The sequence below is a fragment of the Melospiza melodia genome, chromosome 11 (assembly GCF_035770615.1).
Source record: "Melospiza melodia melodia isolate bMelMel2 chromosome 11, bMelMel2.pri, whole genome shotgun sequence".
NCBI lineage: Eukaryota > Metazoa > Chordata > Aves > Passeriformes > Passerellidae > Melospiza > Melospiza melodia.
The window spans coordinates 30,938,703-30,954,927 of NC_086204.1; the positions used below are offsets into that span (position 1 = coordinate 30,938,703).

At 56.6% G+C, this 16,225-nt stretch overlaps 1 protein-coding gene across 11 annotated transcripts in view; it reads right to left on the bottom strand.

Moving 5' to 3' along the window:
• Positions 1–15,626, bottom strand: part of LRRC7 (leucine rich repeat containing 7) — a 102,900-nt gene extending 87,274 nt beyond the window's left edge. For 10 of the 11 annotated variants that reach the window (XR_010029065.1, XM_063166328.1, XM_063166326.1 and 7 more), the window contains exon 1: positions 15,572–15,626. Coding sequence is in view for 9 of the 11 variants with exons in the window: in XM_063166328.1 (XP_063022398.1) it covers positions 15,572–15,596 (25 nt within the window). In the remaining 2 variants the exon portion in view is untranslated. Of the gene's footprint in view, positions 1–11,772; positions 11,869–15,571 lie in introns of those variants that run through there. The other variant, XM_063166329.1, reaches the window with a different exon arrangement.
• Between the last annotated feature and the right edge of the window lie 599 nt (positions 15,627–16,225).

Genomic DNA, 16,225 nt, shown 5'->3' on the forward strand with positions numbered 1-16,225 from the left:
ACAGCACAGGGCACCGACTGGAATTTTTGGGTCAGGTCCAAGAGGGGAATTGCTTTGCAGAGCTTGGAGTGTCCTTTCCCTCCTCAGCAGCACAGAGCACTCAGGGGGTGTCTGAGGGATGTTCCTGGCTTGGAAAGAAGGACAGGGAATCACATGGAGCTGGAGGAAGGGATGGGTGACCAGGCTGGGGCTGCCTGGTCACACAGCTCCTGCTCTTCAGTGCCTTCCTCTTTCCCTCCCGTGCAATTCCCTTTCCTCCTGCTGCCACCACAGGTCCATCCCACTCAAATCCCTGCCCAACAAATAACCCCCAGCCCTTCATTAAGAAAATCCAAAGGCCTGCGACTCCCTGAGTATTTCAAAAATCAGTAACACCACAGCAGAAACGACAGCAAATAGAGGTGAGTTTCAGAAGCACTGGGAAGCCTGGAGTTTGTTGGTTTAAAACAGAGATGCACAAAGGTTTGCCTTTTGCATCCCTGCCCAGCTGGGCCTCGTGCCAGAGGCCATCCAGGAGGGATTTCCCAGCTCCCAGCTCCTGTCACAGCTCAGTGCCCAGCACAAATGCAGCACCTGAGGACCCCAGGCCAGGCTGATCCCTCAGGATCCCACCCCAAGCTCAGGTTGCACGGTCAGCTGCAATGACGTTTGTTAAAGCACAGCTGAACAGCAAAGCTTGAACCCAAGCCTAAAAGGATTAAAATAAACCAGAGAAATTTGCACTGAATTTAAGCACAATATTTATCTTTAGTTATCCAATTATCTCCGCTGAGGATTTGGAAATAAGGGGTCCAGTCCTTATTCCAGATTGGCTCCTCTTTGGGCAAAGGAATAAATGAATAATCCTTTATTTTCTGTCTTGCTTTGCCTCCTGGAGGCATCTCCCCTGTCCTTTACCCAAGAAACCCCAGCAATCAGCCTGATTTCAGTGGAAGGGGCTCACTGCTCTCCCGTGCAGCTGAGCTGGAGCCTCTCCTCCCTCCCTTGCTCTCAGCTGTGCAGTTACAAATGCAGAGGTAAAATGAACACATTCCCCTTCCCCTGGAGCCTCCTCGAGGTTCCACTCCGAGCACAGCCCTTAATTAGCAAATTGTTCTGTGCTTTGAGCCGTGTCCTGCTGCCCTCAGCACCACGAGACTCTCAGAGCACCAAAACGCCCCAAAACCACTCCTGGCCATGGAGTTCCACAAACTCCAAAGCCCTGCTCCTCCAAAGAATCAGGAAAGCACAGCCTGGAATTCCCAGGGCTTTCTGCCCTGCCCCTCCAACTGCCTGAGAGCTGTGCCTGCCCAGGGGTGACTGGTGTGAGAGAGAAATCAAATTAAATTAAATTAACCCAGAGCAGCAGCTTTACATCGCTTTCCTTCAGGTTTCCTCCAGGCGTCTGAGGAAAGGCAGCAAATCCTGCCCTGGTGTCTCAGGGGCACCTCAGCACAGTCCACGGCCACAGGGAGACTTTTCCAGAGTCCCTGAGCAGCACTGGGGATTTCTCTGCCTCTCTGAAAACAGATTTCCTCATTCTGAAGATCTTGGGAGATGAGGAAGAGGCACAAGTGTGAGCTCCCCTCGTGCAAGGTGCACCACCAGCCCCAAAAATCACTTTATTCCACACTTATTGGGAGCCAGGAAAATTGTGTTTCCCGTCAGTGTTTTCCTGACAACAAAATTGCCAAAGATTCCCAGCCTCAGGTGGCAGCTCCCCTCGCTGCTGAGTCTGGGTGAATTATTGCTCTTGTAAATAAGCAAACAGGGTGACACTGACTGTCTAAATTTGTAACTAATGTCACTTTTCTCTATGGTTCCTTGAGATATTGTCCCTTTTCACTGCTCGGGTGCGTGCCCCGATTTATGGGGTGTTAAATCATCCCTGGAAAAGCAGGGTGGGAGGGCTTGGGGTGGTTTCCAGCCCACAAAAACCACTCTGGCTGGGGTTACACAGCAGGTCAGAGCAGTTTCCACATTTTGTAGGAATTTCCCTGCTTCCCAAACAGGATCTGGGAGAGCTCAGGTCAAAGGGGTGCCCTGTTGGTCACTGCCAGGATTTTGGGAAGAAATCTAGAAGTAAAATTAACTGATTGCTTATTGGAGCAGGGAATATATTGATGCCTCTGTGATGGCTCTAACACGGAATTAATGAGAATTTATGGGAATTTCTGGGGATCTTTTTCAGCAATAATTAGTTCAGGCCAATGTTCCCTGCAGAACCTTACTTTTCACGGTGCTTCTTTTCCAAAAATCTTTGGGATTGGGTCTGTAACTCTCTGGAGCCTTTGTGTTCTGAGACAAGGACTCAACTATAACTAAAATAACACCTTTTTTGTGACAAACTGCACTTCCTTGGCAAAGGGAATTAGGAGGGAGCAGGCAGCTGCTGCACAGAATTACTGGAGAAAATGGGATAAGGGGAATAGTCACAGGCCTGGCAGCCTGACACTGATCCTGCCCAGAGCAATGGAATCAGCAGCACACAGCATTATTTAGGGAGAATTACAGCAGCTTAATGAAATTAATGCCAGTCCACGTGTGCCTCTCACCCTGCAGCACCAGGGCATTCCTGCTGCTGGGATTAGGGGCATCAGGGACCCCAGAAATGCATTTCCAGCTGCACAGGAGAGCCTGGCATTCACACAGGAAAGGGTCAGGGGAGAAGCCAAATTGTGGGTGGGAATCTCCACAGCCAGAGTGGGATCAGCTCTGAGCCTTTGGACAATCCAGCTCCTCCCCAGAGTGACTGAACAGTGATTTAAAATCAGGGACAGAGAGTGGAAAAAGGCAATGAGAACACTCCAAGCTGTCCCCCAGGCTATGATCAGGGTCTGTCCCTCCTCTTCCTCAGGCAGGATGAAGGGCACAGGCACTGCTCCCTTGCCTTCCATCCATCCATCCCTTTTTAATTCCATACATTTTCCTCCCAGAGAGCCACAGGAGCTGCTGACGCATCTCCAACCTTTTTCTTAGAGATTCATCAGCTAAAATAGATCCCACATATAAGAATAGGAAGTTTAATGAATTCACACTCCTGTGATGTAACAAGTTAAATTAAAAACACTGAGCTCGTAAGATTTAATAACAAGCCTTTTATGGCGATTTCGCTTTTCCTGCGGGAAAACTTCCTCCTACCAAAACCGGGAGGGATATTTTTAAAACCTGTGAAACTGGAAGCAGTGCTGGAAACCATCACAAGGAACAAAGCCTTTCAGGGACAGTCAGAGTGCCTGAGAGCTCCTTCTGCAGTTGTTGGAATTCTTACATCAGCGAATGTTGGAGTGCACCCCAAATCCAGCGTGGAGAATGGACAGGGACTTTTATTCCATTGGTGCTGTGAAATCCCCCCAGGAATGGGGACCCCACCACTGCCCCAGGCAGCTCCAAGGCCTGACCACCTTTTCCACGGAGAAATTCCTCCTTTTCTCCTGGCTAAAAGTGGGAAGTACAACCTCCATTTTAGGGTGAAAAGTCTCAGGATACATAAAATAATGCTCATGTAATATGCAAATGAAAACTTGGTACATTAAAACATGTAAAATAAGGCTTAGGTTTAATCCTCCCCCTGCAGCATCATCCCCTTCACAGGGTAACAAAACCCTCACCCAACCATCAAGCACAGACACATGATCAGCTCACAACAAACAAAGGTCATTCTGACAAACCAGAAAGTGAAAAACCCAAAAAATTTAAAAGGAAAGTGCCTGGCAATGCCAATGGACATACAAAAAAAAAAATTAAAAAAAAAAATCCCCAAGCCAATCCCCACCAAACTCCAAACCCAAACCCTGGATGCCAAAGCACACAGGCTCTGATTCCTAAAATATCTAAAATATTCTGTGCTGGCACTCCCAGATTTGAAATAAGCTCTGATTTCTGTGAGGGCTTCAGATGAGCTTTGGAATGGTGGTGAGGGCTGCTGCTGAGGCTAGGCTGGCAGGAATACCAACTTAGGCTGGTGTGGAATTGAGCTGGGATCAAGGATGGGGCCAGGAGGAATGGCAGCCTAGGCTGGTGTTATCTTATTGCAAAGCTCCCATACCTTCTCAGTGATTCCTCACAGGCAGGTCCTCACAGCACCACCAACAAACTCCAACTCCCTTCTCACCCAGCTAACCCACTCTTTTATAGCACTCATCCTCATGGGGCACAGCTGTGGCCTGTTCCTAATCTTTGGTGATTAGCACAGCTGCAACTCCTCAGGGGTGAGATTGCCTTCTGCACCATCTTCATTTTCTTACATTCTATCCCCCCACAGGCTGGGGCCGGCAGGAATTGCAGCCCAGGCTGGTGTGGGATTGAGCTGGGATCAAGGAAGGGATGGGCAGAAATTCCAGCCTATGCTGGTGTGGGATTGAGCTGGGATCAGGGATGGGAAGGGCAGGAATTCCAGCCTAGGCTGCTGTGGAATTGAGCTGGAATCAAGGAATGGCAGCCCAGGCTGGTGTGGGATTGAGCTGGGATCAAGGATGGGGCTGGCAGAAATTCCAGCCTAGGCTGGTGTGGGATTGAGCTGGGATCAGGGATAGGATGGGCAGAAATTCCAGCCTAGGCTGGTGTGGGATTGAGCTGGGATCAGGGATGGGAAGGGCAGGAATTCCAGCCTAGGCTGCTGTGGAATTGAGCTGGAATCAAGGAATGGCAGCCCAGGCTGGTGTGGGATTGAGCTGGGATCAAGGCTGGGATGGGCAGGAATGCTAACCTACGCTGGTGTGGAACTGAGCTGGGATCAGGGATGGGAAGGGCAGAAATTCCAGCCTAGGCTGGTGTGGGATTGAGCTGGGATCAAGGATGGGAAAGGCAGGAATTCCAGCCTAGGCTGGGGTGGAACTGAGCTGGGATCAAGGATAGGATGGGCAGGAATGGCAGTCCACCTGGTGTGGGATTGAGCTGGGATCAGGGATGGGAAGGGCAGGAATTCCAGCCTAGGCTGGTGTGGAACTGAGCTGGGATCAAGGATGGGAAGGGCAGGAATTCCAGCCTAGGCTGGGGTGGAACTGAGCTGGATCAAGGATGGGATGGGCAGGAATTCCAGCCTAGGCTGGGGTGGAACTGAGCTGGGATCAAGGATGGGAAAGGCAGGAATGCTAACCTAGGCTGGTGTGGAACTGAGCTGGGATCAAGGATGGGAAAGGCAGGAATTCCAGCCTAGGCTGGTGTGGAACTGAGCTGGGATCAAGGATGGGAAAGGCAGGAATTCCAGCCTAGGCTGGGGTGGAACTGAGCTGGATCAAGCCTAGAGAGCTGCTGAGCTGCTGCCCCAACACAGCCTTCAAACCCTGAACCACTCCCTGGCAAAGCCTCCAGGGCTTCCCACAGATGCCAGGCTGCTGGTGCTGCAGGAGGAGCTCAGGGAGGGCACAGGGTGGCACTGTCACCGTGGGCAGGGTGGCACTGTCACCTCCTGCCACCCCACCCATGCAGGGACAGCGACGCTGCCTCTGCTCTGCTGAGGGTCCTTCCAAGCAGCTCAGATCAGGCTGGGACCTGTTCACCTTCCTGTGCTGCCACAGCCCACCAGGAAACCCTTGTTAATTAACCCTCCTAATTACCATCTAAAGGAATGGGATTTTTAAGAGCTCAGCGTTTCTAAAGAATGTCAAATTTTTGTCCTCCCAGGAACCACCAAGCTGAGGGCAAATGGTCAGAGGAGTCTTTGGATAACTTTGCTGATGATGTTAAATCTAAAATCTGGAATTTAAGATGTCCCACTGGCACAGGGTGCCCAGAGCAGCTGTGGCTGCCCCAGGCCAGGCTGGGACACCCTGGGATGTGGGAGGTGTCCCTGCCCTGGCATGGGATGGGTTTTAAGGTCCCTTCCAACCCAAACCACTCTGGGATTCCATGAAAAGCTGCTCTATCAAAAAGCCAAAGGAAGCAATGCAACTGTGAGGCCACAGCTACACAGGGAACACATAACAGAAACCCCAACATTTGTCTCTGCCATAACTTCCCCCCCATTTATTTCATACAACACTGCATCAATCAAACTGAGGAAACGGGAGGAAAAGGCACAGAAACCACCCCCTGAATGTGAAAACTGCAATATTTGTGCTGGATGCACAGTCCTGCACCTGCCACAGGGAATGCTGACCTTCAGCAGGTCCCGGGATTCCTGGATTTAATGCTCTGCCTGCTGCTCCCAGTATGGAAAGCCTCCTGAAAACACTCAAACGATCCATCAAAACCTGGCAGAACCACGCCAGGACGCTGGCTGGAGACGCCACCTTTATTTAATCACTTTCAGGAGCTGCTGATTATCTCATCCATAAAGCAGCTCTGCCGCTCCAGCCTCCCACGGGGCTGCTCCAGGCACTGTCCCAGGTGAAATGAGGCTGCAAATGCGAGCAGCGGGAGCCTGGCCCGGGGCACAGGGAGGAACAATCTGCTGGCCAGGCGCTGGGGACAGGGACACGCCAGCCCTGAGGCCACCAAGCATCAGCGGCCTCACCCCAGGGACCAGCAGGGTCGCTCTGAGGGGTGGGCTCCTGCCAGGGGCTGCTCCAAACCAGAGCAGATGCAGCTCACTCCTGGCTCCTGTGGGCCCTGCCCACTCCAAGGGTTCCTGTGGAAAAGGATGAAAGGATGCCTTCCCTTTTCAGCTTCTCCACACGCCCTGGAATTGCCTGGACCTGTTTAAAATTGAGGGTTTTTTAACTTTTACGTGAGTTGCAGGACTTCTGTTCTGAGTCACAGGACTGTGGGGCGGTCTGGGTTGGGTTCCACAAATTTTTGGGATTCCAACTTGGGTTTTGTGGGAAACAGGAGCTGGGCTCAATAATGCTGAGGGTCCCTTCCAACTCAGCATGTTCTGGGGTTCTGTGAAACATCATTTAATTCCAACCCCCAAAGCTCCTCTGATTCCATCCCAAATTCCCAATTCACCTGTGCAGAATAAACCACAGCTCAAGCTCCTTTCTATCCACTGCCCTTTTCAGCTTCTCCACACGCCCTGAAATTGCCTGAACCTGTTAAAATTAAGGTTTTTTAACTTTTGCATGAGTTGCAAGACTTATTTGTTCTGAATTACAGGACTGCGAGATGGTCTGGATTGGGTTCCAGAGACTTTTTTGGGGTGTTTTCCCCCTTTTTGGGGTTCCCACTTGGGTTTTGTGGGGAACAGGAGTTGGGCTCAATAATGCTGAAGGTCCCAGCATGTTCTGGGGTTCTGTGAAAGAACATTTAATTTCAACCCCCAAAGCTCCTCTAATTCCATCCCAAATTCCCAATTCTCCTGTGCAGAATAAACCACAGCTCAAGCTCCTTTCTATCCACTGCCCTTCACCCACTAAACCCTGTCCCAGGGCTCTCAGAGCTGCTCCAGACAAACCTGGCTTTTGCTCCTCTTGTTGACAAATAAATCACAAACGCACAAGCAGCTGAAATCCCATAAAATTAAGAATCCTGCTCCAGGAAATCAATTATGAAATCATTACAGATCTTCCAGGAAACCTGGATTTCTTTCCTGGCCTGCTTCCTCAAAGCAACTTTAATCACAAAGCCCTCATCTCCACAACAATGCCATGATGCAGTTTGCTAATTAGCTTTTTCCACTCCTTAATTAAGAAGAAGTGTTCGTGTTGTATCTGCAGTTAAATGGTGGCAGCAGCCTCCACTCTGTGGTTTATTTCTATTTCAATATTTATTTGCTTTATTTTCTCCTTAATTTCATTTCCGCTTCCATTTCAAACTCCCGTTTTGATCCCTGCTGCAATTAGCTGGGTTGTGGCTGCTCCAGAGGAAATCTGGGAAGCTTTTTTAGGATAAACATGGATGAGAGTCCCAACAGAGCAGCTGGTTCACTCAGGAGCTCCCACAGGTCCTGCCCTGCGCTGGGACCCAGGGAATGCCCTCTGTGGAGCTCTCCTGGCTCCAGTTAAATTGTGAGGACACAGAGGACGGGATTTGACCTTGTGGGTATTCCAGAGAGGAAGAAAAAGCTGTGGGACAGCTTTTCAGAAACCCTGGGCAGAGAGGAATTAAACTGGGCTGAGTAAAAAGCAGATGAGTTTGGATGGGGGGACGAGCTGCCCAGGATTTCCTGGGAAGCAAATGACCACTGGAAATGACAGTTCACAGCTGAAAACAAGTGCCCCAGCACGAAGAGCTTTTCCCACCCCACAGTTTAAGGCATTCTCTGTGTTCCTGGCTGGAGCCAGCAGGAGATGTTGGTCCCTCTCTGGGATGGTGAGTTCAGGTGGCCAGGCAGGATCAAATCCAAGGGAATTCACATTTACCCAAGCCCAGGTTAATCTGAGGCCTCACTGATGAGGTTCTCCTGCCTTCACCAGCCCTATGGATGAGGTTCCAGCAAACCCTGAGAAACAGAATCCCAAAATTCCTGAGGAAAAGCTCTCCAAGGTCACCAAGTCCCAGCTGTGCCCAATCCCCACCTTGTCCCACAGCACTGAGTGTCACCTCCAGGGAAGGGGACTCCAAAATTCCCTGGAATGCCACTCCCCTGCCTCCTTGCTCCCACCCCGCCCCAAAACCAGCTGGATTAAAGGAAAACTTAAGAAGGGAACAAATCAGGCAGCTGCTTTGTGGGTGGGTTTTCCCAGCCCTCCCCATGGGTACAGAGTGACCTTGGGGATGAGATTTGTCCAAAGTCACCACTGCAAAGCCAGGATGTCTTGGGCAGGGATTCAATCCAGGCTGACACCTTGCCTCACACCTCCTGATGGTGAATCTGTGCCCCCAGAATAGCAGCTCTGATGGAAGGAAGGCCTGTGCCTGGCAGCTCCTGGAGCTCCCTCTGCCACTTGTCCAGGTTCCCTCATGGCTGTCATCACAACTGGAAATGTTCATCCAGCAGAGTGAGAATGACATCCTGTTAAGGGAGTGCCTTTCCCTGGCAGGGGGGGACAAGGACAGCCCTGGAAAATGCACAGAATTCCTTTTTGCAGGGTTTTCTGTGCCCAGGCTGGAGAGCTGATGGTGCTCCCAGTTTTCAGCGTGGCCTCTTTCCCAGGTATTTCTGCAGGAATCCTGACAAGTGGCTTTGCTGGGAAAAAAAATTCCTGAGAAAAACACTGCAGCATCTGCAGCCATGGATCAGCAAATACAGAAAACCCTGTTCTGTGATCCCAAGGAAAATTCCTACAAATGCGGGTCCATTCCCTGAGCTGGTGCTCCAGGCTCGTGCAGAACCTCATGCAGGACATCCTGCAGGATCCCTGGAGAAGGAGCTGGGGACACTGAGCTGTCCCTGGCCAGCAGAGCCCAGGGGGATCCTGGGGTGCTTTGGGGAGAGCATTCCCAGCAGGTCAGGGCGATCCTGCCCCTGTGCCCAGCTCTGAGTGACCACAGCCCCATCCACGCCCTGAGTGACCCTGGCCCCTCCAGCCTGGCCCTGCTGCCCTTGTTCCCCTCAGCTGTCCCAGGAACAGAGCGGCCTCACCCCACTGCTGCTCCTCCACGGGCATCACAAAGCCCCAGAGGGTTTGGGAGTGATGCACCGGGCAGGAACACCTCCTGCAGCCATGGATATTCCTGGACAAAATCCACTGGGAGGCAATTGCGCCCCTCCGTCAGCCCAAGGAGCTGCTCCCAGGGCTCTGCCCCATGAATCTGCACCCATCCTCTCCCCAGCGTTCCCTCAGGCCAGCACCAAGTGCTCCCTGAGTGACACGGCACAATCCCCCTGGCACGGCAGTGGGGAGTGGGGCCCTGTCACTGTGCTGGGACACATCCCAGCTTTCCCCAAAATTTCCAGCTTTTTCCCTCAATTCCCATCTTTTCCCACCATTCCTGGCTGCAGCAGTGCCATTAACAGGGCTGAGGGAGGGAGCTCCCAGCCAGGGGCACGGTTCCAGCAGGAACAGCCCCTGCTGCTCCCAGCTACCTTCACCTGGCAGCTCTGCAGGTGGGGAAAGCATCCCCCCCCATTCCATCCCCAATTCCTGAACACTCTGAGGGCAGAGCAGGGCACGCCAGGCTCCTGCCAGCCAAAGAAGAAAGCCCATTGCACATTTCAGCTTCCCAATCCAGCCCGGAGAGCACCAGCAAGATCAAACTGCATTAGTACTGCAGGAGAAGGCACTGATGGATTTAGAGGGGGGGGAAAAAATTCCCTCTCCATATAAGGGCTGCGAACATTTTCCCACTTAAGACAACGTGTGGGATCATATTCACAGACACAGAAATATGTTCTGTTCCCCGACACCCACGGGCCTGGAACACCAGGCTGAAGTGCTGGCAGGAATCAGAGCCATTTGTTAAGTACAAAAAATGTCTCACATAATTAGGGAACTGCTGAAAGCCACCAATTTAGTGCTCAGGCTGGAAAATGTAGGAATATTTCTTGGAACAACAGGCAGAGCTGCCTCCACGCCGCACACACAGCAAATACCTGGGGAGAAATCAAAGTGCAGCGAGGTTCCAGAGGAGGGAAGCAGGATCTCCCCAGCTGGGAGGGCCATCAGAGCCCAGCTCCTGCTTTCAGGGCTGGTTATGAGGGGAGTGCCCCTTCCCAGGCTCATCCCTCCATTCCCAGTGTGGCTCCAGCACCATCCCAACCCGTCCCTCTGTCCAAGTGCCCTTCTGGCAGGGCCAAAACCACCTCCCAAACACGTCCCAGGGCTGAGGAACCCCTGCCCCAAAGACGCTGGGAAGGGCAGCAGTGAAGGGAGGATTGAAGGTGGTGCTGGAAACAGAACTTGTGGGGGTGTCTGGATGGAGCTGATTTTTATACATTTGGGAAAAAAGCAGGAGAAGCAGAGATTGCTGGGGTTTGACCTGGGAAGAGCTGGAGCCAGAGCTCCTGGCAGCCACAGCTCAGCTCCTTGGCCCTCAATGCCACCAAGGTCCCCCTGCCCAGAGCTGTATCACCTCCTGCCAGCATCTCCTCAACCCCCAGTGGGGTTTGTCCCTCCCAAAGCCATCACTGTCTGTCCCCACAGAGCCACCAAGCTGCGTCCCCACCGAGCTCTATCCCCTCTTGCCAGCACCTTCTCAACCCTCAGTGCGGTTTGTCCCTCACCAAAGCCATCATTGTCCCTCCTAAAGCCACCAGGGTCCGTCCCCACAGAGCCGTGTCCCCTCTTGCCAGCATCTCCTCAAGCCCCAGCAGGGTTTGTCCCTCCCAAAGCCATCATTGTCACTCCTAAAGCCACCAAGGTCTGTCCCCACAGAGCCATGTCCCCTCGTGGCAACAGCTCCGAGCCACGCAGGGTCTGTTCCCATAAAACCACCAGGATCTGTCCCCGTAAAGTCACCAGCTCTGTCCCCAAAAAGCCCCCCAGATGTGTCCCCATAAAGCCACCAGGGTCTGTTCCCATAAAGCCACCAGGGTCTGTCCCTGTAAAGCCACCAGCTCTGTCCCCCTGAAGCCATCAGGATCTGCCTCCCCAAAACCACCAGGGTCTGTCCCCTGAAGCCATCAGGATCTGTCCCCCCAAAGCCACTACGGTCTGTCCCCATAAAGACCCCCAGGTTTGCCCCCCGAATCCTCCATCTGTGCCCCTCGAATCCCGCAGGTTTGCCCCCCTCAGCCCCCATCTGTGTCCCCCGAATCCCCCAGCCGTGCCCCCCTCAGCCCCCATCTGTGTCCCCCGAATCTCCCACCTGTGCCCCCCGAATCCCCCCAGCCGTGCCCCCCTCAGCCCCCAGCCTGCCCCAGCCGTGCCCCCCTCAGCCCCCAGCCGTGCCCCCCTCAGCCCCCATCTGTGCCCCCCGAATCCCCCATCTGTGCCCCCCAAATCCCCCATCTGTGCCCCCCAAATCCCCCAGCCGTGCCCCCTCAGCCCCCAGCCGTGCCCAGCCGTGTTCCCCGCGCGGCCCCGGCACCTCTGCAGAGCAGGGCTGGGTTCTGCAGCAGGGACGCCCAGCGCCGGCGCCGGCCCCGCTCTCGGCTCCGGCCGTGGCTCGCGTTGGGGCTGAAGCCGCTGCCCCGGCGCGTCACCCGCGGGGGGAACTCGGGCACGCCGCCGTGCCCGTGCCCGTGCCCGTGCCATGCCATGGCTGCCCCGGCCCTGCCGCAGCGGGGCTGCCCCGCGATCCGGGGCCGAGGCTGTCGCGGGGAGCCGGGCTCGGAACGCCGCTGGATCCAGCGCCGGGGCAGCTCCGGGCGCCGGCAGCACCGAGGGACGCTCTCGCTCAGCCGCACGGTCCCCGAGCCGCCGCCGCTGTCCGGGCTGTGACCGCCGGCGGGTCCCTCGGCCGGGCGCTCTATTGCAATCCCAGATCCGCCAAGGACGTCTTCACTCGGCGGGAGCGGTGCCTGGCGATGCACGTGATGCGGAGCCCAGCGCTGGGTTCCCGGCCATGGGAATGTGCTCGGCACGCCCGGTCCCACCGCCGCTCCCTACATCCCGGCCGGATCCGCTCCGCGCTGCCCTTCGCCCTCCTCGGCCAAATTCGGGTTATTTCTGACCGCTGCTTCCTAGCCTACAGAAGGTTACATTCGCTCTCCGCAGGTTCTCTTGGCTCCAAGTCTCATTTCCAAATCTTTTTCCCAGAAAAATATTCGGGAAGGGTAAAAAAAAAAAAAAAAAAAAAGAAAGAAAAAAAAAATGTAAAAGAAGCACCGTTTTCCTTCGATGAGCTTAAACTCCTGTGGCTCTAAAGTCATTCACTCCGGATCCGAGGGAACTAAAGGATGAGCAATGTTCTCCTCCTTATGATGAAAAAGAGCCTTCCTGAGCTTACAGCTTCTTTTCTTCTTTATTCACCAGAACCTGATCCATTAACACGGTACTCGCTCCCCCTTCGCAGAGCGCGGGGATTTAGGGCTCCTTTCCTCCCCTAATTCTGCACTTGGCTCCAGCCCTGCCGGCAGCAGCCTCTCCCCGGGGCTCTCCAGGCTCATCCCCAGCCGCCTGCAGCCATCCCTGCTCATCCCTCCACCTTCCTCCCTTCCCCAACTTCTCCGCAGCTCGCACCAGGAGGGGCGGCTCTGCCCAGTCAAACACGGAGGATTTCTCTGCTCTCGACAAATTGCTGCATTCCCAGGGAAAAAAAAAAAAAAAAAAAAAAAAAAAATCCCAACCAAAAAAAAAAAAACCCACCCAGCCCCGAGTTCTGCAAGCCTCGTCCTAGGATTTGATGCAATCTGCAAATGAGAGCCTACGGAAACCACGCTAAAATTAGAGGGAGCTGAGATGAAAACCAAGGACACGTCGTGGCTCTTGGAAATCTTTAAATAGGGCTTGGTACCACCTCGAGGAGCTCGGGCTGCGCTGGGCTCGCATCCACCGAAATCCTTAACTGGGATTCTCGAGTGGCCCTGGATGTTCCCGGGACACTTGTCGGGCGCCGGGGCTGCGTTCCCGCACCCAGCTGTGTCCCAGCGGATTTTCCCGGTGCTGGTGATCAGCCCGGTGGATTCACACCCTGCCGGGGAGCAGCTCCCGCTGTCCCTGCTCACAGAGCGTCCCCAGCCCCTTCCCAGGCGGGGACAGCCGGGATGGGCAGCCCTGGAGCGCGGCTGGGGATGGATGGAGCAGCCCCGGGGATGGAGCAGCCCCGGGGATGGAGTCTCTGCTCCCCACCATGGGCAGGGGAAGGGGTGTCAGCTGGATTCCAGGAGGATAAAATTCCCTGAATGCCCAGGAGGATAAAATTCACCGTTTCTGAAGCCCTGCTGTCCCTCAGTCTCCCATCCCTGATGCCAGCCCTCTCCCAGGTTTGCCCAGGCCCTGGGGATGGGACAGCACAGAGCTGGGGGTGGCTCAGTGGCCACAGGGCTCTGGGGGGACTCTGGGGCCACCACCACCCAGCCCCAGCCTGTCCTGGCATGCATTGCCATGTCCTGCTCTGTTTGGGATCCCTGGGGTCTCTGCTTTAGGATCAGCAAAGCCTCGTCCAGATACAAACCCCTCAGAGGTGATTAATCTGAATTTTGGGGGCTCTAGTGGTGCTGCTGTCTTGAAATATTCCAGCGTCCTTTTAAAATGCTTTTTGCGGGATTTTAAACTTTAACCATTTCTAAAGCATTGTGGGAAGCACTGAGGAATCCCTGCAGGTGCAGGGAGAGGGGAATTTGCTGCTGGGCAGGCAGCACCTTCCCAGGCATTCCAGCCCAGCTCTCTGCAGCGTTGGCTCCCGAGCTGCAGCTCCTCACATCCACCAGGCACCCAGGAATGGTTTTGTTACTCCAGCAACTGCTAAAATCGGTGCAATCTAACCCCCCCTTTTTAGGGATTTCACATCAGCTCTGTAAGAGAAGCACAGAGCAAAGCTCCTCCTCCGTGAGGTAATTAAAAAAATAAAAACTGCCGCTGCTTTATCCAAGGAAAAGTTTTACAGGTGGAACACAGGCCAAGGTTAAAGTTCACAGGGACACCAAGGTAATGCGGCCCAGCAAGGCACCGGATGATAAAATCCCGGAATTTCGGGATAACCACAGCAATTAACGGCGTTGGGAGGATGAGGAGCCCTCCTCTCACTGCGGCTGCAGCAGAGGATGCTCCGTGACCTCCCCGAGGGCCCCTTCCCCCCGCACCCCGCACCGAGGCGCCGGCAGCGCTCCCACGCACAGCTCCGGCTTTCCGAGAGGCGCCGCTCGGCCCGATCGCGCCGGTTCCGAGCGCAGCCGCTCCTGCTCCTTCCCGAGTCCCGCTGCTTCCCCGGAGCGGCTGCGATCTGCGCCGCGAGGTTGCCATGGCGAGCATCCCTCCTTCCCTCCTTCCTCCCTCCTCCTCCTCCGCCAGGAGCTGAGCGAGCAGATGCGGAACAGCAGAACCCACCGGATTAAGTCACCGCTCTGCTCGTGGAGCGCTGGGGGAACGCTTTGGATTTCAGCTGTTCCTAAGGAGTATTGCCACTCGAACGCCTGAGGTTAGAGGCACCGGCCAACGCACGTGGCCGGCGTTTTTAGCCGGGAATCACGCGTGGACGGGAGCGAAGGGAAGGGACGTAGATGGAGTGAGGGGCACGGCAAAAACATCCATCGGACCGTTTCTATTTCCCAAACCCCAAGGAACTTCCAGCAGGGCTCTCCTGTCCGTGACCCTCCCTGGCCCAGAGAACACGAGCAAAGCCAGCTCGGTGCCCTCGGTACTCGCAGTCCCTCGGCAGCGACACGGGCACGGGGGATGCGGGCTCGGGGCACCACGGCCCCTGCCCCTGCCCAGCCTCCCCCAGACCCCAGCGCGGGGTGAGCCGGTGTCCCCAGAGCCCGGGCACGCAGCTGGTGCAGCAGGGCAAACGGGCCGGCAAACGGGCCGGACACCAACCGGGCCGGCCACAAAGCGGGCCGGTGCCGGCCGGGGATGCAGCGGCAGCGCCACGCGGGACCGCGGGAGGCGGCGATGTCCCTGCGCGGAGGGAGGGGACGAGGGAGGGAGGGAAGGAGGGAGGGAAGGAGCCTCCTCCGCACCTCCCCGCGCCTCCACCGGCGCTGCGAAGGGCGCAGAATTTTCCAGGAGCTGCGCCGAGCGCGACCCCCGCGCAGGCAGGCGCCGGCACAGCCCGGGCCGTCTCGGGGGCGGCGGCGCGGAGCGGGCCCGGCTGCGCGCACCGAGCGCGCCCCGCGCTCCTTTGTCCTCGGCGGAGCCGCCCCGCGCTCCCTCCCGCGCCCGGGGGCGGGGGCGGCCCGGGCATCCCCGGGGCTGCGCGCCCCCCGGCCCCGTTCCCGCGTACTCACGGTGCAGGCGGGAGCGCGCGTCCATGCGCGGCCGAGCCGCGGTGCGGGGGCTGCGCGGGCGCCGCCGGGGGCTGCCCGCGGCTGTCCCGCCGCCCGCCCCGCCGCGCCGCGGAGCCCAGGGCCGGGCCCGCTCCGCCTCCGCGGGCGGCGCCCAGACACAAAGCGGCGGCGGCGGCGGCGGCGGCGGCGGGGCGGGTCCGGTCCCGCTGCGCGCCCGCGCTGCGCTCCGCGGCGGCGCAGGGGCGGTGCGGGGGGGCGGGACGCGGCCGCGCCCCCCCCCCGGGGCGGTGCGGAGCGGCGCGGAGGATGCGGGGCGGGGGACGCGCGGGGGATGCGCGGGGGATGCGCTGCGGGCAGGTGCGGCGCGGAGCGGAGCGCGCAGGCGGTGCCGCCGTCCCCGCCCGTCCCTGTCCCGACGGGGCGTCCCGCGAGAGGAGCATCCCCCGGCCCCCAGGCACGGCCCCGGAGCATCCCCGGCCCCAGGCACGGTCCCGGAGCATCCCCCGGCCCCAGGCACGGTCCCGGACAGCCCCCGGCCCCAGGCACGGCCCCGGAGCATCCTCGGCCCCAGGCACGGCCCCGGAGCATCCCCCGGCCCCCAGGCACGGCCCCGGCCAGCCCCGGCCGCCGCATCGCCCCTTTGCCCCGCAGGAG